At 39.4% G+C, this 22,885-nt stretch overlaps 1 protein-coding gene across 3 annotated transcripts in view; it reads left to right on the top strand.

Annotated features, from left to right (window-relative positions):
* Mfsd14b (major facilitator superfamily domain containing 14B) overlaps nt 1-22,661 on the top strand; it is a 71,487-nt gene extending 48,826 nt beyond the window's left edge. For all 3 annotated transcript variants that reach the window (XM_029554827.1, XM_029554828.1, XM_029554826.1), the window contains 8 exons: nt 2,424-2,538; nt 7,306-7,524; nt 9,899-10,012; nt 14,119-14,190; nt 15,692-15,804; nt 17,303-17,400; nt 19,370-19,512; nt 20,846-22,661. In XM_029554827.1, the coding sequence (XP_029410687.1) occupies nt 2,424-2,538; nt 7,306-7,524; nt 9,899-10,012; nt 14,119-14,190; nt 15,692-15,804; nt 17,303-17,400; nt 19,370-19,512; nt 20,846-21,094 (1,123 nt within the window). In that variant the 3' untranslated portion in view covers nt 21,095-22,661. The remainder of the gene's footprint in view (nt 1-2,423; nt 2,539-7,305; nt 7,525-9,898; nt 10,013-14,118; nt 14,191-15,691; nt 15,805-17,302; nt 17,401-19,369; nt 19,513-20,845) is intronic.
* Nucleotides 22,662-22,885: the final 224 nt, after the last annotated feature.

The following is a 22,885-nucleotide window of genomic DNA, read 5'->3' as shown; positions in this document are numbered from 1 at the left end:
AACTCACTATGTAGACCAGGCTGGTCTTGAACTCACAGAGATCCGCCTGCCTCTGCCTCCCAAGTGCTGGGACTACAGGTGTGTACCACCACCCCCGCCTTAATTTGAAAATTTTAAAATTAAATCCTGCACATTTGTTAATAAAGTTTATTCATATGAATTCTGTTCTTTTTATTCTAATACAAAATGGTCTTTATTCTAATTGCTTGATTTTCTAGGCGTAAATAAATTCACCTTTTTCCTTCCAGTTTTTATGCCGTTTGCTGCTTTTGTTAGTGTATTAGCTAATAAACAAAGTTTAATTGAAGTGATTTTTTTCATATTTGTAAAGAGTATTGTGATTTTTCCATCATTGGGCCTTAAGCTAGTTTTCGTGCTGAAAAAAAAATTCATTTCTGTTTTATCCAAGGGATAAAACCAAGATTAGATTTATTAGATAACTTTTTTTTTTTTAATCTTTTTGAGACAGGGTCTCTCTGTAGCCCCAGCTGTCCTGGAACTGTTAAGAGTCGGTAAAATTCCCTAAATTGACCACTCAGACACTGAGTCTCAGTAAGAAGGAGCTCTTTATTGGAACCAACCGGCTGGGGATGCCGATAGTCTCGGGAGCTGTACTGCGACCCCGAACAGTGAAAATGCAGAGCTTTTAAGCAGAAAAACCACAAAAACCACAAAAACCACAAAGCAGGGGCTGTCCATAGAAACTATACACAGAATAACCAGGAAAGGATTGGAACAATCAAGGGCTGATTTCCAGAGACTTTACCTATACAGCCATTGGCTGTCTTACCTGGGGCAGAACGCTCTTTCTCTTCTGCCCTGGATTATTTCCATAGAGACCATACACAGATGTATCAAGTATACTGTCATTGGCTAGCTCACCTGGGGCAGAGCGTTCTATCTCTTCTGCCCCAGATCATTTCCATAGAAATCATAAACAGATACCAGGAAAGGGTTTGAACAATGAAGGGGATTTTCAGAGTTAGGTGGAGGGCAGCTTTTTCTCAGAGGAATAGGGAGGGGGTCTGAGGGCCATTCTCTTTCAGAACTATCTAGGTAGATCAGGCTGGCCTTGAACTCACAGAGATACACCTACCTCTGCCTCCCAAGTGCTGACTTAGATGCCTTTTAGCATGAATAGAGATTGGTGTTTCTCAAGAACTCTTAATATACCTATGAGATGACTCAGTGGATGAAAGCACGTGATGTACAAGCCTGACTCCCTGATTTTGGCACCCGCCCACAGTGGAAGGAGAGAACCAGCTCCCCTCTGACCTGTATAAGCACGTGACACATGGGTGCCTGTACTCAAACATACAATAATAATATAAAAATTAAATTAAAAAAAATTTTGGTTTGTTTGTTTTTGTGACAAGGGCTTCCTCTAGCCCCTGCTGGCCTGTAACTCACTATGTAGACCATGCTGGCTTTGATTCAGTAATCCACCTGCTTGTCCTGTCCCTCCTGAGTGCCATCACCCCCAGCTTGTTTTTTTGCTATTTTAACTAGATGTTTTGTTGAAGGTCTTTTCCTTAACTAAAGCTAGGAAATTTGAAAAATTTTTATTGTGTCGGCTACTTTTAAAACTACAGTTATATTTAAAACTATAACTTTGGATTCCTTTGTTTTTTATTTTTTTATTTTTCGGTCTTTTTGAGACAGGGTCTCCTGTAGCCCCAGGTGTCCTGGAGCTCACTATGTAGACCAGGCTGGCCTTGAACTCACAGAGATCTGCCTGCGTCTGCCTCCCGAGTACTGGGATTAAAGGCATTCCTTTTTTTTTTTTAACAGTTGAGTCCTTTTTTGTTTGTTTTGTTTTTGTCTTTTTGAGACAGGGTCTCCCTGTAGCCCCAGCTGCCCGGGCCTCTGCCTCCCGAGTGTTGGGATTAAAGGAGTAGGAGTGTGCCACCATGCCTGGCTTTTGAGTCCTTTTTTAAAAAAAATATTGTATTTGTTGTCTTTATTTTATGTGTATGTGTGTATTGCCTGCATGTGGGTAAGTGCACCCATGTCATGCAGTGCCCACAGAGGACAGAAGAGGCTGTTGGATCCCCTGGAACTGGAGTTATGGACAGTTTTTAGCTGCCATGTGGGTGCTTGGATTTGAACCAGGGTCTTCTGCAAGAACAACCAGTGTTCTTAACCGCTAAACCATCTCCCCAGCCCCATAATTCCTTCATTCTTTATTTATTTATTCTTTATTTTGTTTTTCTCTTCTACCAAATTTTTAGGCAATATATACCCTTTTGAGTAGTGATAAAGTCCAGGTTTTAATTTTGCAGTTCTCTAAGTATGTATCTACATATACCTGAATAGTTATTAGTTTATAATCTTCATGTTATCTTTGGCTGATTATAAAACTCCCCTGGGTGATTAAAATAATCTGTTGATAGATGATGTTCTTAATCATATTCTTTTTATAGGTGGTATTTTGCCATGATTTCTGTGTCTGGAGTCTTCTCAGTCACTTTCTCTGTGATATTTGCCTATGTAGCTGATGTCACTCAAGAGCACGAGCGAAGTACTGCTTATGGATGGGTAAGAGGGTAGACTTTTTTTTTTTTTAAAACAAAGTCTCACTTATGTAGGCTAGACTTGCCTCAAACTTATAATCTTCTTTTCATAGTTTCTTGAGGGCTGGAATTATAGTTGTGTAGCAATTCACCTGGCTTAGGCCTTTTTTGTTTTGAAATAGGATCTTGAGACAGGCTAGGTCAAACTCAATATCTGAGGATGACCTTGATCTTCTGATCCTCCACCTCCACCTCCAGAGTGCTGAGACTTTTTATTTAGACTTTTTATTTTTATTTATTTATTTAAATATTTATTATTTTTATTTTATGTGTATGAGTATATTGCCTGCATGTATGGGCGTTAAGGACAGTTCGTAGCTGCCATGTGGGTGGTGGGAATCAAACCCAGGTCCTCTGCAAGAGCAGTCAGTGCTCTTAACTGCTGAGCCATCTCTCCAGCCCCTGTTTTTATTTTTTAAACTAGAGCAATAATTAACATTCTATTAAAATTTGACCAGAAATTGAGGTTTAAAATAATATCAGAAATAGAATTTGAGGGGTGCTAGAATCTCAGGAGTGCAACTCAGACACTCACTAGAGACATTGCACAATAGAAAGAAGGCTTGTTATTTATCTAGTAAATAGTTATTGAATAAATAGAAAACACATGAAAGACTTTTCTGGGGGATTCATTTTGAGACAAGGTCTCTCTGTAGTCTCAGTAGGCTTGGAACTCACCATGTAGACCAGGCTGGCTTCCAGTCAGCTTCCTCTGTCTCTTGAATGCTGGGATTAAAGGAGTGTACCACTGGCCCAAGAGACTTTTATTTTTGGTAGTTTGGTATTAGGCAATCTCATTTTCTCAGCCATGTTAAGTGATATTATGGTTATATAGGAGAAGAAAGAGCTTTTAGAAGGTTCAGCAGAAGCAATTTGACCAGAGAGTCATATCTCTGCAAGTTATTTTTAGATGGTTTAGGCAGTAAGACAGCATGTGCTCATGTAGATGAGCTGTTGTGGGTACATTTCCAGAGCATGGTGGGATAAGTCTGCATTGTAAGAAGAAAAGCGATCTCACTGGACAGTGGAGAGTAATAGATTAAAGGTTAAATGCCAGAAACTCAGGCCCTTTTACTTTAAAATCCTGCTTCTTGGATTAAAGTTAAGTGGTCGTTTGTATTCACTGACTAAATAAATGTGTTCATTGGTCAATTATTGACATATAGGTAAGTTACTGCTGTTTCACAAAACACTTTTTATTTTAACTTTAGATACCCATAGTTAGAAAGCTTCTCTTTCAACTCCACCTTCCCTCTATCTGCTCTCTTTCCCTTCCTTCCTTCTTCCTGTTAATGTCTTTCACCTAAAGTGGAGGCATCTGTGGAGTGCTATGCAGGACAGAGGGAAAACCTAGAAGGCTTCAAGGAGGGTAGACTGTGTCAGGCATTAGAGCCATGAAGAACACTAAGAGCCTGTACCTCCTACCGCAGCTTTCTCCACCATGGGAGATGCCCATGGACATAATAATTCCCCTGAAAAATTATTTATTAGATTATACAAAATGTTAACGTAATGGATACACCAAAACATGAAAATTGTACATATTAACAGAAGATAGGCCCTCTAAGGTTTTGTTGCATATATTCTTTGTATAATGTCCAATTAGATCAAACATTTTCTTAGAAGGTTAAGCATTCATCCTTTTGAAAAATTTATTGTGTTTTTTGTGTGTGCATGAGTGTGCATATGTGCACACGTGTGCCACAGTATGAGTGTTGGGGGCAGAGGACAACTTGCAGGAGTTGGTGCTCTTCTTCCAACATGTTGGTTCCAGGAATCAAACTTGGGTCTCCAGGCCTATGTGGCAAGCACCTTTATCTGACAAACCATCTTGCCAGGCCCATTTATCCTGTATGGTGTAATTTTTAGTAGCTGTTTGTTCTTTGCTTTCAACAGGAAAATAATTCATAAAGCTTCTGTGTTAAACTCTTAAGAGTTCTGAGAGTCACCAGAAGTAATTATGACATAAGTATCCTATCAGTTCCTCATTGTAAAATGATAGTTAGGATTAGTGCCTATTCATGGGACATGGCAAGAAGCCAGTGAGTGAACATCCTAGCTGAAACTGTCACTTCAAAAAGTGCTTTCAGCTAGCTCCTGTGGCTCAGCAGTAGACTTTTGGATTTGTCTTAGGCCCAGGACTATGACCAGTTGACTATCTTAAAGCCTATCTATCTTGTAGAGATAGGAGAATTTATTGCCAATTGCTTTCAGGATATGTTAATAGAATTCCAAGGGACATTTTTGAGGCCCAACTTAGAACAGTTTAAAATATACTTTACTTTTTGGAACTCCTTCAGGAAACCAAGGAAGTGGTCATTCTTTCATGGCCACAGCAGTGAATAATATCCTACTAGTGAGCATGAGTGCTCATTGAGTTTGGTGAATAAGTCTATAGGTTGATTTCCCACAACCGAGTCCTAATGAATGCTAAGTTAAAGCTGAATTTAGAGAATCAAAGAATGAGGCTGTGCAAAAACATTATCTTTCTTAAAACTACCTGAAGCAGTCTGTTTGGCAGTATACTTGGTGCTGTGAGATCTAATGATCTCATAAAAATCCAAGCAACATTGCTCCTGTAGCACCCATGGCTGCTACCCCAGTGCTCTGATAGTGCCCAAAGAGAGTACAACACTGCTTCCATAACTGTCTACCTGTCTTTGCACTGTATGGTGCAGTCAGATGGCTGCCTGTATCTTCTCAAATCGAGCTAAAGGGCAGGATCTCTGTCTTTACCTCATACAAAGTAGATTCTTGATAAATACTGAATTGAAGGAATTCTTTCCCTAGTTGGACTTCTCCACATTTTTTTCTTCTCTCCAGAAATTATTTTCTATCATTTTTAGCTTTTAAATATGTTTAATTTAGCAGTCATTTCAAATATATGGTATTTTTATATTTAGTGAGGACGGGGTGGTAGATGAAAGAATGCTGTTGTCTTACCAGGAATCATTATTATAGTGAACTATAGTGATTTCTATTATTTTGTAACTTTTGTTTTGGTTTTTGGTTTGGTTTTTTTCTTGCAAAAAGGTAAAAGAGTCTCCCTGTAGCCATAGCTGACCTGGAACTCGCTATATAGACCAGGCTGGCATTGATCTCACAGAGTCTGCCTGCCTCTACTTCCTGAGTGCTGGTATTAAATGTGTGTGCCACCATGCCCAGCTTTACAATATATTTACTCTTTAAAATTTTATACATATATACATTGTACCTTGATTATACCCTATACTCTGCTTCCTGCCCCTCCCAGAACCCTCCAGGACATATTCCTCCTATCTTCATGTCTTTTTAAAATCATTTAATATTTTATTTATTTATTATTTTATGTGTATGAGTGTTTACCTGCATGAACGTAAGTGCATGACATGTGTGCAATGCCCGCAGAGGCCAAAAGAAGGTGTCAGATCCCCTGGAACTGGAATTACAGATGGTAGCCACCATGTGGGTGCTGGGAATTGAACCCAGGTTCTCTGCAAGAGTAGCCAGTGCTCTTAACCACTGAGCCATCTCTCCAGCCCCTAAAATTATTTATTTTTTGACTCACTAAATCCAACTAGTGTAGCCCATGTACAATTTCTGTTGTTTCTAAAGGACCTCTTGGTTAAATAACTTATCAATATGCTTTTGGTACTCTAAACTGTTTATAATTTGGAGACTGAATACTTATGTTGAATTCTAGATGGCAATATAGGAGTATACCATCAACTGGTTCTGTAGTCTCTAGAGGACAGCAGCCATGGGGTAACAGACAAGAAGACAGATTTACATCCTCTAGTCAGAAAACTTCAAACCCTTGACAAATCTTTTTCATTCTGTTTTGTGTGATTTTGGTATGAGTGGTGCAAATGATCGCACTAAGGGCTCTGAGTATGCTATGCAAGCACTCTACCAAGCCTTCCCCAGACTTCAGTCTTTTTTTGTTTGTTTGTTACGTTTTTTTTCTGTAAGAATATCCCCTCTTTTCTCCCACTGTGCTAATGAAATGGTCACCAAGTGATAAATGGGTGTGAGAAAGTACAATGTTGTAGAATTTCACTCTGTAACTCACACTGGCCTAGGATTCAGAGCAGTCCCACCCCACTCAGTCTCCTGAGTGCTGGGATTACAGTCATGAGTCATCATGCTACATGCTAGGAAAGACAGTGCCACTGTGTTTCAACCTGGTCCTGGAGGGATTGTTTTCATAACCTTTGTGTATCTCCATTCCCTAATTTAGAAAGACCAGAGTGAATGTTTTATGAGGAAGGTTTTCACAGTGTTCATTTCTATCATTTTTCTATCATAGCTCTCCAGTATATCTTTAGTTAGTTTATGAATAATTTTTTTTATGTGTATAAGTGTATTGCCTGCATGCATGTTAATGCACCCATGTTATGCAAAGCCCATGAAAGTCAGAAGAGGATGTCAGGTCCCCTGGGACTGTAGTTACAAACAGTTATTAACTGCTATGTGGGTGCTGGGATTTGACCCGGGTTCTCTGCAAGAACAGTCAGTGTTCTTAACTGCTGAGCCATCTCTCCAGTTCCAGTTTGTGAATAAATTCTTAAGCAAAAATTGCCTGGCTTCTCTTTTCTTCTTAAAATTTGTGCCCAACACATTTGTCATGTTAAAACCTGGAGAGGATTGCTGCAGTGTGTACCTGCAGCAGGTGGGACTCTGGGGAACAACATGCTTTGTCCACTGATGTACACCTGTGGGATCCAGGGTGACAGTGTGCTTTTTCCTACAGGTCTCAGCCACCTTTGCAGCTAGTCTGGTTAGCAGCCCTGCCATCGGAGCATACCTTTCTTCAGCTTATGGAGACAGCCTTGTTGTGCTAGTTGCCACGGTGGTGGCTCTTCTGGACATCTGCTTCATTTTGGTGGCAGTTCCAGAATCTCTTCCAGAGAAAATTAGACCTGCTTCATGGGGAGCTCAGATTTCTTGGAAACAAGCAGACCCTTTCGCGGTAAATCAAAACATGAAAATATTTACTTCCTAAATATCTCTCTGAGTCAAGCAGATACATACAGCCTTAAAGATCCCACTGGTTGTTGATTTGTTTCTTTTCCAGTAAAAATAGAAAACCTTTAATTACAAGTAAGGGGCTGAAATAGTCTGTGTACCACAAAACATATAGACTTAGTAATTAAGCCATGTGTGTTACAGGGAAGACACAGTAAGTAAATATTCAGGTTACCCCTGAGAACAGTTTGGGAAGAAAGTTTCTTTCTTTGTGGTTGTTTTCATTCTTTAACAAAATGAATGAAAACAATTACTTGATGTAAATTTTTGTTAATTCAAAAAGAATGAATACTCTTAGTTAGACCAAAGTTAATTGTTTTCTAAGTTGCTAAGAAACATATATTCAACCAGAGGCCTTAAGCTTATATTTCACAGATTCAGTAGATTTGTTTCTGTAGCCATTTTGGGGAAGGGAATTATTAGGCAGTGTGGTACATTAACAGCAGGAAAAAAATGTTGAGGAAAAGCATCTCTATTCTCTCTCAGCAGCACATACTTCTGTCAAAAACAATTTTAAAATTGTATTTGAGAGAGGTTAACAAATCAGCTTGATTTTTGCTTTTTCTTATATGTTTAATTCATAGAAAAATATACACAATATATAAAAAGTAATTCATCTGAAATTTGTTTATTTTTCCCTTTTTGGCATGGGAATGTGGTGTATGCATATGTATATGTGCATGTTCATGTGGAGGGCCCAAAGATGTTCATGTCTGATGGCTTTCTTTGTCACTGTCCACCTTATTTTTTTTGTTTCTGAATCTGGAACTCACCAATCAATCAAGACTAGCTTGCCAACAAGCTCTAAGGATCTTCCTGTCTCTGCTTTTTTGGTGCTGGGGTTACAGGCTCACACCACCGTGCCTGACTGTTTATGTGGATGCTGGGACTCAAACTTGGGTATTTGTGCTTATGCTGCAAGCACTTTGCCAACTGAACCATTTCCCTAATCCCCTGAAAGTATTTTCTAAAATGCTCCCTTGGGGCATTTCCTAAAGATCTTGCTTGTTTTGTGCCACATTGTCAGATGCCAGGAGAGAAATTTGGGGAAGGAAGCAGGAATGGATTAGGGACCCTGCAAGGTAAAATTTCTTTCCTTGTAGTGATCAGGTTAAACATTGAAATTCCTCTAAATTTGAACTACTGTGACTTAGTGTTAGGGGAGCTGTGAGGATTCCAGTTAATATGTAAGTTAAGTAGTCTAATGTCTGTGGTGTTGCAAGGTTTCAGTAGATGCTAGCTGTTTGGGATATTGATTATATAAAGGTTAAAGATAGTGACGTAAAAGTTCTGTGATACTTGTCATTCCTTCAGTAGCAGTTCACCTTTTGGCCATTCAGTAACCCTGCAAAAAAAGGAAAGTAGCAACCTGGAAACCTTTTACGTATAATGAACAGCTGAAGGAATTGTGTCAAAAGCCATTGCAGAGGAAGGATAGAAAGATTACAAGAAATGCATGTATTTGCTGGAAAAAAATTTAAAAGAGTAAAAGCATTCACATGAAAAGAAAAAAACTAAGAAAAAAGTGGAAATAAGGTATATTTATTTGTCTAAAAGTGAAATTAAAAAATTTCAAATTTGAAGCCAAATAGGGCAAACACAAGAGGTTACATTAGTAAGTTGAGACCTTTCATTTCTTCATTTCAATATTGAAAAGAAAAATAAATAAAATTTCATGTTTAAGGATACAGTGTCCCTTGTCAGTCAGATCCAACATTTAATGTATTGAAATAAAACCTGTTCTACTGGAAAAACAAAAGTTTTGGAACATGTTAATTTGTCTACTTAGTTTCAGGGAAATTGAGTATCAACAATTTGAAGAACACATAGAATTTATATATAATGAAAAGTATGGGATATGCAGGCAGGATGATCAGAAGGTCAAGGTCATCTCATCTCTATAACGAGTTTGAGACCAGCCTGGGCTACATGAGACCTGTCTCAAAAAAACAAAAAAGGAAACTCAGTAGCTATAATCACTACAAAGAAGTTACATTACAAATCAAGGGAAAGAAATGATTTTCTTAGAGAGTTCCGTAGAAGTATTTTTTCAGGCTCTGTTTTAAATTCTATTTAAGGGAGTATTTAGGAATGTGAATTAGTGTTGGTAACAGATAGCACGTAGTTTTCCAAATTATTGGAAGTTCATACTTCTGAAATGACGACGTTCAACTTCCAGAGAAATGGTGGTAGGTTTGATATTAAGGCTCACTTTTATAACCTATTCTTTTGTTACTCATTCTAATAGATGAAAGTAGTGAAGCCAAGTATCACAGGAACTGCTGACGTTTGTGGTTTTGCTTTCTCCTTATTCCCAGTCATTGAAGAAAGTTGGAAAAGATTCTACTGTCTTACTCATCTGCATCACAGTGTTTCTTTCATACCTTCCTGAAGCTGGACAGTATTCAAGCTTTTTCCTGTATCTCAGGCAGGTGAGTAGTGGGTACCTAGAAGCCTCAGAGCATGAAGAATATCAGAGATTGCGATTATCTGAAGATGATTTGGGGAGACCCCTGTAGCAAAGAAAACTTGTGAACTAGTTTCTAGTGGTAACTATAGGTGCTGACAGAAACGTCATAATTAGGGAGGGACTATAATACAATGATGACTTTAGTGGTAGCTTGAAACCAGTAGTTTGAGACCAGTCTGGGAAAGATAGCAAGACCACATTTTAAAAAATGTAGTGAGAAGTCTACTGTGGAAATACTCTTTTAACACAGAATTATTGAAAACAAAATTTTGAGATCTTTTTCTAGAGGAGAATTGGGATCAGCCAAATTAAAAGGAAGGTACAAAACCTTCTCTGCTGCTAACAACTGGCACCAGAGTAGTCCATTTGATACAGCTGATGAGTACATTTACCTGCTCAAAGTCTGTAGTTTGTGGACAACCCGGCAGCCTCTCTCCTGAGAGCCCTCTGGGCCTGGTCCCACCCTCACCTCCCTCTGCTTCCCTGGGCTGCACAACCCACCAGCCTCTTTCCTGGACACCGGGGCTGACCCCTCGGCCTGGAACCACCACTGCTTCCTGATCCCTTGCATCCAGTCGAAGCCAGTTCCTTCTCGTGGTCCCCAGGAGCCCTATAGGCCTGGTTCCGCCCTCACTCCCTCAGCTTCCCTGGGCCTGCAGCCTCTCTCCTGGGTAAGTCCAGTGGGCCCTCCACGCCTTGACTCCCCCAGCTTCATTCACCCCCCTGTCTCCCTGGCCCGTCTCTCCTCCTAGCCTGGGTACTGTCCCATTCCTTGTCTTGGCACCCCAGACACCGGGGGGGGTGGGAAATCACCACTGCTTCCTGATCCTTTGCATCCAGATCAACCTAGTTCCTTCTCGAGGTCCCCAAGAACCCTCTGGGCCTGGTCCCACCATCACCTCTGCTTCCCTGGGCTGCACAACCCTCCAGCCTCTTTCCTGGACACCGGGGCTGACCTCTCGGCTTCCTGATCCTTTGCATCCAGACCAACCCAGCTCCTCAGTGCAGTCCCCAGGAGCCCTTGGGGCCTCTTCCTGTCCCCGTCTCCCTTTGCATCTCTGGGTGGCACAGCCACCAGCTGCTAGAGACCAGCATCTTTCCTGGGCCCTGCTCCCAGGCCAGTCCAACCCCCAAATTCCTGAGGACAACATCTTTCCTGGAGGGATCCAGACCTTAGGAGAAAGCCTGAGAGCATCTGATCCTCATCTGACTTAGGCCTCTGTGGGAACTCCTGAAGACAAAAGCAATCTGGCCACTCCAATATAAAATCAAAAGAGAGAACCGGAAGCTTAGACGAACCAGCCTCTCATGCCCAAAAAGTAAACCACAAAAGCACATAAAGTTTACAAAAAGAAGCAGACCTAAACTTGAAGACTCGAGTCTCACACAAGAATCAGAAACAACAAAGGAAATTCACATGTCAAAATCACGGAGAAAAATAACATGAGGCTGGGCGTGGTGGCGCATGCCTTTAATCCCGGCACTCGGAGATAGCAAAAAAAGTAGACCTGAGTCTCACACAAGAATTGGAAACCACAAAAGAAATTCACATGCCAAAATCAGAGAGAAAAAAATAATAACATGAAAAACCAAATAACATATCCCCACCAAATACCAATAGTGCTCTAGAGGAGTACAAGAACCCCCTAGAGATAATGCAAGACATGGAACTCAAAAGAACAATTATAAACGTGATAAAAAGAATTCAGTGAATTTAAAGAACACACAAAGAACTGTAGGAAGATAGGGATAAACTTCTGAATGAATTCAGAAAAGAACTAGAAATACTGAAGACTACTCAGGCTGAAATGAAGAAGGAAGTGAAACACTCAGTAAGCCAATTAGAAATGACAGGAGAAAGCCTCACCAATAGGATGAATGAAATGGAAAACAGAGTATCAAGACTGGAAGATAAAGTGGACGAACTAGACCACTCAAGCAAAGATTATGAAAAATTTAAGAAAGCACAAGAATGGAATGTGCAGGAATTGTGTGACACCATAAAAAGACCAAACTTACGAATCATAGGCATAGAGGAAGGGGAAGAATCCCAAGATAATGGCATGAACCAGATCTTCAACAGAATCATAGAAGAAAATTTCACAAAATTAAAGACATGCCCATACAAATACAAGAAGCATACAGATCACCAAACAGAGAGGACCAGAAAAGAAACTCTCCATGGCACATCATAGCAAAATTTTTAGTTTGTGTTTATTCTTTATAGTATACATTCTGTGGGTTTAGGCAAATGTATGATAATTTTTATCCTGTATTATAGTGTAGTGCAGAATATTTTTTTAAAATTTTTATTGAATTTTTGTGTGTTTCATACATAAAATCATCTTTATGCCCCCTTCCCCTTAGGCACCCTCCCATAGCCCCCCTCACTGGAGTTCATACATTCTGTCATTTGTATTAAGGCCTATTATGTAAAGTTAGTATCCTGAGATGTCCCTCAGTGCAATTTCATCCACTGAGGTTTACTTGGCCTATCTAGAGTCTTTCCGTTCAAGAAGATCAGCTCTTCCTAACCCAGCAGTAATCAGCTGCCAGTAATTCTTTGACTAAGATTGGGGCTTGCTGTTCATTTCCACAGTTCTGTACTGGATTTTTGCCTGCCTAAGTTTGCATGAACCTTGTGCATGCTGACACCATTGCTGTAGGTGTGTATGAGAAGGGTCCCAGGCACCTGTAGGACTATTTCCATATGGTCATGCACCTCCTCCCTGGCTCTTACAATCTTCCAGTCCCCTCTTCTGCAATGGTCCCTGAGCACTAGGTGGGTGTCCTGTCCAAGAACCTACACTCTGCTAACTCTTATTCTCTAGTGCAGAGTATTTTTGCTGTCCTAAAAATTGCTATGCTTCACCTACTCCTCTCTCTCCCTACTCCAGAGCCCTGACAACCACTGATCTTTTTACTTACTCCATGGTTCTGCCTTTTTCAGAAGGTTAGATTTGGAATCACAGCATATAACTTTTATTAAAAGATTTATGATTATTGTATGTGTATGAGTATTCTGTCTACATGTATGTATATGTAGCATGTGGGTGCCTGGTACCCACAGAGGCCAGAAGAAGCAATAGGATCACCTGGAACTGGAGTTACAGTTGTGAGCCACCAAGTAGGTGTTGGGAACTGAACCCAGGTCTTCTGCAAGAACAAAAAGTGCTCTTAACTGCTCAGCCATATCTCCAGCCCTAGCAAATATTAATAAGCTGTCACTGCCTGCCTTCCAAGTGCTGGGATTACAGGCATGAGCTACCGCACCAGCTCCAAATTTTATGACTGCATGTGATTAGGTAGTAATAGAACATTGTTAGTGTCAGCATCACTAGATCAAGAGCTAGAGGTTCTAATCCTGGTACTTTTTATTATCTAGTTGTGTGACTGGGAGCAAGGTGCTCATTTATAAGATGAGAAGAATGTATAGCTATTTTAAACTTTTTTTTTGTATTTGATAGAATTTCAGTAAAAGATGGTAGTTTTAAAGCATACAATTCTTAGGCATATCAGAGCTACTGTTAAGTTGGAGGTTTAGAAGTCAATTGTCAGCCAGTTTTGGCTGTTTGCTCATTAGAAATGCCCTGGGAGCTTTTTCAAGCACACCCATCTCAGGACTATGCTTCAGAGTCTGAGGTAGTTAATCTCCTGTGGGTTCTGGCATCTTACTGTAACCACCTCCTCAGTCTTTTGAACATGACCTTAAAGTGATTTCACCTCTGGGCAGATCCTGCCTTGGCAGCATCAAAAGTCAAATCACTTTATTTATCGCTCTTTATTTCAAGCTATCATTGTCTCCAAATTGCAAATAGTCTAAAACAGAGGGAAAATACGAAATACACATAAAATTATCAAAAATTTACAAATTGTGCCTATTTATAATGATTTTATGTCAGATTTAAATGTAAATTGTGGGTTAAATTGTTTCAGCTTTGTCACTACCCTAATTTCTACTGCTTTTGTGTACTCTCCTCAGCTGATTTTTCCTATCATTTTAATAGCACAAGCATTTCTTACTGTGTTTATAATGTCTGTTATGAAAGTTTTCTTTCATTCCTACAGGTCATAGGTTTTGGATCTGTGAAAATCGCAGCATTCATAGCTATGGTTGGGATTCTGTCCATTGTGGCCCAGGTCAGTGCTTTTAGATTTTGTTGTTTGTATTGTACAAAATATGGGTTGAAATGACAAAGCTTCTTAAATTTTTTCAAAGTCTGATCACTGCAGCTCCATGGGAAGCCACATATACACAAGTTAGAAAGAGTTCCCTGGGCTGATGCTTCAGCTGCTTAGCCCTGCTGTGACACATTGCTGTACAAGGACAGTAAGGCATCAGGTCCAGGAAGCTGACAGGGAACAACTCATAGAACTAGTCAGGTTCTCAGGACTCAGTAGAACACCATACAAATTTCAATAGAATATTAGTTATAATTTGGCCAAATCAATTCTTTTTATTCTAAAACAGTGAGATGGCAAAAGGGGTAAAGGTGCTTGCCACCAAGCCTGGCAACCTGAGTTCAATCCCTGGAACCCACATAGCAGAAGGTGAGAACCAAATAACTGCAAGTTATTCTCTGACCTCCACATGCACACTGAGGTACATGTGTGCACACATACAATAAGTATGCATAAAAAAAATTTTTAGAGAAAAATAAAACAACCAGATAGTGCAAAATTAATCAGAGTTGTGTTTGAATGTTATCTTAATAGTGAAAATTATTTCTGTCTCCAAAAATAAACAAATGTGAATTGGCATGTGCAGTGAGTAAAAAACAGTAAACACTTCCCTGCCTCTTATAAAGTAAAATGCCAGAAGGCAAGGGTTTACATCCTTTATTTTAATTCACTGCTCTGCTTTAAGGGCATTCCCTGCAGCTTATGGGTATGGTCTAGAGGCTGTGTCCTTGAAATGGCCACCTAGGCCAAACTGAGTACTCTTCTGTAGTTAGCTCTTTGTAGGGGAAATGAGAGGTCTGTGAAACTGATTGTTCTCTCAAGCAAGAAGTTGACAAGGCTCATAGGCATACATGCAGGCAAAGTTCTTTTCTTGTTGTTTTGGCTATATTAGCAAATGTAAATTATGTTAAACTTCCAAGTTGATCATGATTTTTTGTTGTTGTTTTTTACATTAACCTAGTTGATTAATCCTGAGATGTCTTTTGTCTTCCTTTTCAGACTATCTCAATAAGCTGTGTTTAACACAGTATATATTTATTAAGACAGCTTTGTGAAACAACCATGAGTGACTAGTAAACCCTGCTGAACATTTACAGAAGGTGTAGGGTTCTGCTGGAGGTTAAGTGCTTGTTGGCATTTCTCCAAAGAAGCCTGAGTTGTAGTCTTATCAGCTTTGATCACTGGGGTACAGCTGTATTAACCTTTTGGGAGGTATCAGCAGAGCACCAGGTAGACAGGCTTCTCTAGAAGGAGGTCAAAGGTTCCAAACACAAGGTCAGCACTAGAGCCCTGAAATTCCACCCTGGAAAAGGTAGCACTACTGCCTGCCCGCTGAGATTACATACAAGACTGTGTGCCCTTGGCTGTTAGCGAGTGGACTTCTCACAGAGCTTATGCTCTGATTTTGAGTTTGTGATCAAATTCTTGACTTCTCAGAGTTGTCTCCTTTTCTTTGCAGACAGTCTTCCTTAGCATCTTGATGAGATCACTGGGGAATAAGAATACTGTCCTCCTTGGCTTGGGTTTCCAGATGCTCCAGTTGGCCTGGTATGGTTTTGGATCTCAGGCATGGTAAGCCTCCCCATTAGAGTCACATATTGTGAAAGCAAAAAGATAATGAATTAACAGATGTAATGAGTGTTAGAGGAGCTAAGGCTACTTGACTGTGATAAAAGAAACAAGAATTAGTTCACTAGTTTGGTGTTTTCATCATTTCGCCCTTGGGCAGTAGTAGAGCTGAATGATTTGAGATGAGTTGTAAAGATTTCCTGCACCTCATCAGTCTTCCACTGCATCTGGAGTCATCACTCAACTGAATGTATATTATCCCTCATCCCCCAGCCCTCCAATAAAGCTCTTGTCTCTCTGTCTCTATTTCCCCCACCCCCGTTGGGTTTTTAATACCCAACCCTGTAGTCCAGCACCAGGCTGGCCTCAGATTTGCAGCAATCTTCCTGCCGAGGGTTCCTGAATGCTGGCATTTTAGGTACGAGCAACCATGTCCAGCTTTGCATCTACTTAAAAAATATTTTTTTTTGAGAATTTCATACATGCATTTAATGCTTTGATCAAATCCACACCTGTTCCCTCCTCTTCAATTCTTCCCCTATCACTTTTTCTTCTATCACTTTCTCCTCCTTACCTCATGTGCTCTACTTTTTAATACTGGCATGTCTGCTTCCTGCTGCCTGTATGTGCATGGGTGTAGGACCATCTACTGGAGTATGGGTAGCCCTCAGGGACTGCATCCTTGAAAAAAACTGACTCTCCCTTCCCTAGCAGCCATCAGTTGCCAGTAGCCCTCAGCTAGGGGTGGAACTTCATGAGCCCTTCCCCCTTCCATGCTTGGATTTTGTCTGGCTTGATCTTGTGCCACTCTTGGGCAAGGAGTCCCACCTGTTGTCAGCAAATACTGGCTGACTGTAGGTATCTGCTACCTTTGGTTCTTACTGTCTTTCTGCCCCCTCTTCCATGATGGTCCTTGAGCCTTTGGGAAAGGGGTTATGAAATAGATGTCCCATTTATTGCTGAACACTCCACAGTCTCTTATTTTCTTCACATCACTTCTTAAATAATTTATCTACTTTCAAGGATATCATATGTAATCAAAACAAAAAGAGAGTGAATAAAGACTTATCATGGCATCTTGCTTAACCATCATGAAATAAAGCACTTTAGTTTGACACACTAATATTTCCAAAGTTATGTATCTTGAATCATTTTTTAAAAAGTATTTATATTTTAGCTTTCCATAAATGGGAAGAAAGGTCAAATTAAGGCCTGTGCATAAAAAGGAACAAAAAGAGTTCTGAGTTCCATTCTGTTGTGTGGTAAGCATCCCTATGTACTCAATTGCCAAATACCAGAGTCCTTGTCTCCCATTTTAGACATTGGAATTGGTCTTCACTTTGCATTTATAAGTAGAGAAATTCGAAATGCTTTAGTAATTAGAGGTTAGCTGGGAAGCAAATACGAAATTCTGCATTTCATTTGAACCATTTGTTTTGATACATTTTGAGTAGGATTAATAACTTGGTTGATGATTTTTGTTCTTTTTGTTTTGTTTCAGGATGATGTGGGCAGCAGGGACTGTGGCTGCCATGTCTAGCATTACATTCCCAGCAGTCAGTGCTCTTGTCTCTCGGAATGCAGAGTCAGATCAGCAAGGTAAAGTTGGTCAGCCCTTGTTCTTTGTCCCTTCAGCTGGAACCTCTCTGCCCAGAAGCAGGAAGCCCCGTGCTCTCCATATCAATACCAGGAGTTGACAATACTGTGGCCCCTGCTCTGGGAGCATACTTGCTTCTTTTAACAAGTATGAAAGTTCTGATTTCCTCCCTGCTCACACTCAAACTTCAGCAATCCAGACTCAGCAATTCAGGTTATTAGTAGAATTATAAATTTAAAAAAAAAAACAAAAAACATTTCCAGTCTTGACTTTGATTCTGCCTGTTAACATGAGAATTAACTAGCTTGTAATATTTTATCAGAGTTCTATAAAATAATGATAGTGAATTAGCAATGAGTTATTCACTTAATCACTAAAATTTCTTTAAGATTAAATAATTGAGTCTTATGAGTTTAATTTAAGAAATAGATCTTTGAGAGGATAAAAAAAATCTGTGATGTTGTTAGTGATTGGATTCAGGGAGCCATGAATTCAGGTAAGTTAGAAGTGCTGTACAGAGAGCAGACTGTATCTTTCCTTCCCATGCCTGGTCTTTCAGCCAGTTTTACTGCCAGAATTAGCCCTTTTCCTTCCTCTTCTTCCTCCTTATGACCCACTTTACTGTAGTCAGGAAGTGGATTTTATTTCATTTATTTGCTTTTTATTTTCATTGTATGTAATAGTAGGTTATAGGAAAATGGAGAATTTTAGGAAAAGATAACATTTGTATTTCCTCTAACATTTATTTATTTATTTATTTATTTATTTATTTATTTTTGATGGTGCTAGGATTGAACTCAGAGCCTGGAATATACTAGGCAAGCACTGTACTACTGAGCTAAACCCAAGCCCTAAAGGGAAATTTCTTAAATGCTTAAAAGCACTTTTAAAAGCTTCAACAAAAACCTAAATTTTAAAAGATAGTTCATTCATTAGACCTACTTTTACACATAATAAATGAGCCATGTTATATGTATCCATTCTTAGATTTGTGGGCTTTAAGTGATACCATTTTGTATGTCACCCTTAACTGCAGTAACTTGGCTGGATGTGAGCATTCAGTGAAATGAGTCTGAATTATATTTGACCATTTTTGACTTAAAGAAGTGGTATCCATTTCATATGATTCCAGCTGATGTTTCTCTTGCTGTATTAAAAAGTAGAGATATTTTGAAGTTGGCACTTCCAGAATGTTTTAGTGGAGGCCTGCGCTGAGATGAACAAGGATCAAGGATGACAGCCTTGAGGGGAGGGGGAGCCACACTGCATTCATATATGGCCAATGGTGTCTGTGGCCAAGGCATGTTTTTATTGCAAATGAATAAGTAATTGAACCAAACAAGGAAATCTCAATCCACAGAAAAAATGGAAATTATCTGATATAGGAATTATTAATTTTACATTTTCTTACCATTTAAAGGTAGATCTAATGCAAAAGGATTTCAGAAACATATCATGTCATTTTACATACAATAGACCTCAGTATAGAGAGTACTATTAAATAGACATAAGAAAACCAGGAAAACATTTGTGTAATGAATACAAATACAATAGTGTGATGCAGAGATGGTTCTGCAGTTAAGAGCATTGATTGCTCTCGCAGAGGACCTGGGTTCAGTTCCCAGCACCCACTTGGTGGCTCACAACTGCCTGTAACTCTAGTCCCAGGGAATTCATTATCCTCTTCTGACTGTTGCAGGTAAAATTACCTAACACAGGTGAGTACACCTACATGCATATAGGAAAACCCTCATATACATAAAATAAAAATAAATACATAAAAATGAATTTTTAAAAAGAAAATATAAAATCTTTCTTATGACTATAATATATGCTATTAAATAGCCAAAACAATGGCACTTAGTCCAGCTAAATTTGCAGATCTTAATTTGTAGTAGAGTACTGGATAAGCTCTCTATCTTGAGGTACTTTTCTGAAAAGACTGATTCCCTTCTCTTTGTTCTGGTTTAGGGGTTGCCCAGGGGATTATAACTGGGATACGAGGACTGTGCAATGGCCTGGGGCCAGCACTGTATGGCTTCATATTCTACATGTTCCATGTTGAACTGAGTGAGTTGGGTCCAGAATTAAATTCTGATGATGATCCCCTACAGGTAATTCAGTGATCTCTATTTTATAACAGTTGTGTTTGATTATAGCATAATCTTGTGATCTTAAATTTAGAATACTCTAAATTTGTGCATTAACATTGTATTTGACAGCAGCAAGTTCTGTATTCGTTGCTTCTTGGAATCAGGGGTTTAATTTCAGAGATGTAATGTCTTATATTTATATAAATAAAACATGTCATTCAGATTGTTTTCTCCTATATAGTCAGTATGATCAGGATGCTATTATCTGGCTAATCTCAGGCTAAATAAAATGAAAAGACCTGAAACTCTAGCTAAATGGGTTTCAGGATGTAACAGTAGGTAAGTTGCTTGCCTAGCATTTCACAAAGTCCTGGTTTGATCCCCAGCACAGCATAAACAGGTGTGGTAGTGTCCATCTGTAATTCCAGTATTCAGGAGATAAAGGCAGAAGAACAGAAGTTCAGGGTCATTCTTGGCTACATAGCAAGTTTGAAGCTAGCCTGGGATACACAAGACCCTTTCTTAAAAAACAGCAGGAAGCCAGGTGTGGTGGTGCACGCCTTTAATCCCAGCACTCAGGAGGCAGAGGCAGGCGGATCTCTGTGAGTTCAAGGCCAGCCTGGTCTACATAGTGAGTTCCAGGACAGCTTGGGCTACAGGGAGACCCTGTCTCAAAAAGACAAAAAAAAAAAAAACCCAGCAGGAAAGAAACAAAATTAGTGCACTCTCTCTTTCTGAGACCTTTGTTTGTTTGTTTGTTTGTTTGTTTGTTTGTTTGTTTGTTTGTTTTTAAGACAGGGTCTCCCTGTTGCCACAGCTGACCTGAACTTGATCTCACCAAGATCCATCTGCCTCTGCCTCTCAAGCGCTGGGATTCAAGGTATGTGCCACCATGCCTGGCTGAGAGACATTATTTATTACAGAGTTCTTTCGAAGCCTCAGCTTATTTATGTTCCTGTGTGGAAGTGCAAGGTCTGACTGAGGTTACAGGATGAGATTATAAAACCAACCTTTTGGTTTTGTAGGTTATGCTATTTAGAAATGGTGTAGAAAGCAATAATTAGTTACCTTGTGTTATTTTCAAGACGCTAAACCTAGAATTTCCTTGACATTTAGTTAAATATGGGTTTAAGAGAAAAGAATTTCGGAGCTTTTTTTGTTTTTAATTATTCAAAACTAAGGGTTTGAAGTTAAAAAGACTAACCATGCTGGGTGTAGTGCATGCCTATAATCCCAGCACTTTGGGGGTAGAGGCAGAAGGATTGTGATGTCAAGGTTACTTTGGGCTCCATTGCACAGGAAAGTTTTAAAATAACCACACTTTTGTCTATTTTTTGTTTCCCATATCCATCAGGGAGCTTTCATCCCAGGCCCGCCGTTTTTATTTGGAGCATGTATAGTACTTATGTCTTTTCTGGTTGCCTTATTCATTCCCGAATACCGAAAAGCCAGTGGAGTTCAAAAACATAGCAACAGCATCAGTGGCAGCCTAAGCAACACCCCTGAACGGGGCAGTGATGAGGACATTGAACCACTACTGCAAGACAGCAGCATCTGGGAGCTCTCCTTCGAAGAACCTGGAAATCAGTGCACTGAGCTGTGACCCAGCAGCAGTAAGGGATATTCTACAAACACCGTCTCTGAGAGCCATGGAGGAAGCCACACCATATGGAGACTTCATGGTGCTGCAGGGGCGGTGCTAGCAGCATCCATTGGGCCAAGTTTAATAAATAACTCCCCTCATGCCTCTGCCCCTCACTCTTGGCCTCTTGTTCATTTTCTTCCATTCTTTTTCTTCTTCTTTATACATTAGAACAAGGTAAGATTGAAAACGCTTCCCCACAAATAATATGCAACTCTCAGGTGATCTGGAGTCCAGATCTTGAAACTTACATAGAAAAAGTTCTATCTGTGGTAGAAAGGATCTTTCCTTCAATGACTGGAATTAGAGTGACAGCAATCTTTCTGCGCCCTTTTTGGTAGAAGGTAGTATTACTGCTAGTATTACTGCTTCGGGGCAAGATTTCAGGTAAAGAATCCTTTCCTTTTCTTTCTGTGAATTATTCCTGCTCAGTCCATAGGAGTTGATGAGTGGCCATTCTTAAGAGTCACTTGGTATCAGGGATATATTGACTTTGTCCAAAGGTCAGATGGAAACTTAGTTTGTTCTTTTATTTCTCTACTTCCTATGCTTGTCTAAAATGACCATTATATTGATCAGTGATCACCTTCACCAAATAAATTCAAGTTGTGTTGAACTAGCAGCTCATATTCTTGGACTTTGTGTCCTGATTGGATCCAAAGTGATTTTATAGAAGAGAAATACACATCAAGCCTGTAACCCAGCTATGCAGAGGCTGAAGCAGGAAGATTATAAGTTTGAGGCCAGCCTTGGCAACATACTAAACAGGATCCCATCTCAAAACAAAACAATGACGAAGCATTCTAGTGGCAGCAAAAAAATTGGAGCATATGTCTTAGAAAAAGTTTTAAACAATTTGGACATTCCTGAGACAGAATGCAAGTCGCACACAGCAGTGGAGTTTATGTCTGAATTCATGCCCATAATGCATTATTTGCTCCTTCATGCATCTCCTATGACCCGCTTCTGTTTTCCTCAGCCATCACACTCCTGCCTTAACTGTTAATGTAGTATGCATTTGTTTTCAGCGGATGTATATCTGTTTATCTGACTTTCGATTCTCATAGGAATATGCACATCAAATTCCTTTCTAAATTATGAGGGTTAGTAAGCTCAGTTTCACGATGTGTCTTGCTAATTTTTTGAGATGTTTTATGGACAAAGAAAACTTTACAGATTTATATGTATTTTGCTGCACAGTAAATGGACCATTAATTAGGACCTATCTTTAACAAAGCACTTCTTTGAAAGTTTTATAGGTATGAAATACATGTAGATATTTGTAAGGGTTTTAATTTTTTTTTCGATGGGGTGCTGTGTAAATCTTGTATTTATAAATGTAATGAAGGTATTGACAGAAAATATATACATCTTTTATAATGGATTGTGTACTGACTGAATACATTTAAAAGAAATTATATTTTGAAGCCTGTTCTGCCATGAACAGAGATAACATATCTTTTTACTATGCTGTTGGTTTTTAGGTTAAGCTTCTTAATGCATAATAAATTTGCAATGGATACTTGTATGTCTTTTGTGTTTTTAAAAACAAGTTTTGCCATTGTTCTTTTGGGTGGTTTTCAACATGCTTGAGTTGGTAATCCTTCTGTTAATGTCAGAAAAATGTGATTTTTATGAAAAAATGGTTTTAACAGAATATATATGTGAGCAGTTTAGCTTTGTGTGTAGAAGTACTTGTTCCTATTCTTAATAACTGAAAGGCACGAAAACACCAACAAGAACCCATTGTTC

Source organism: Nannospalax galili, unplaced genomic scaffold (genome assembly GCF_000622305.1).
Source record: "Nannospalax galili isolate Female #2095 unplaced genomic scaffold, S.galili_v1.0 scaffold243, whole genome shotgun sequence".
Classification (NCBI taxonomy): Eukaryota; Metazoa; Chordata; class Mammalia; order Rodentia; family Spalacidae; genus Nannospalax; species Nannospalax galili.
The sequence above is the reverse complement of the archived record's forward strand: the minus strand, read 5'-3'. Positions and strand labels throughout refer to the sequence as shown.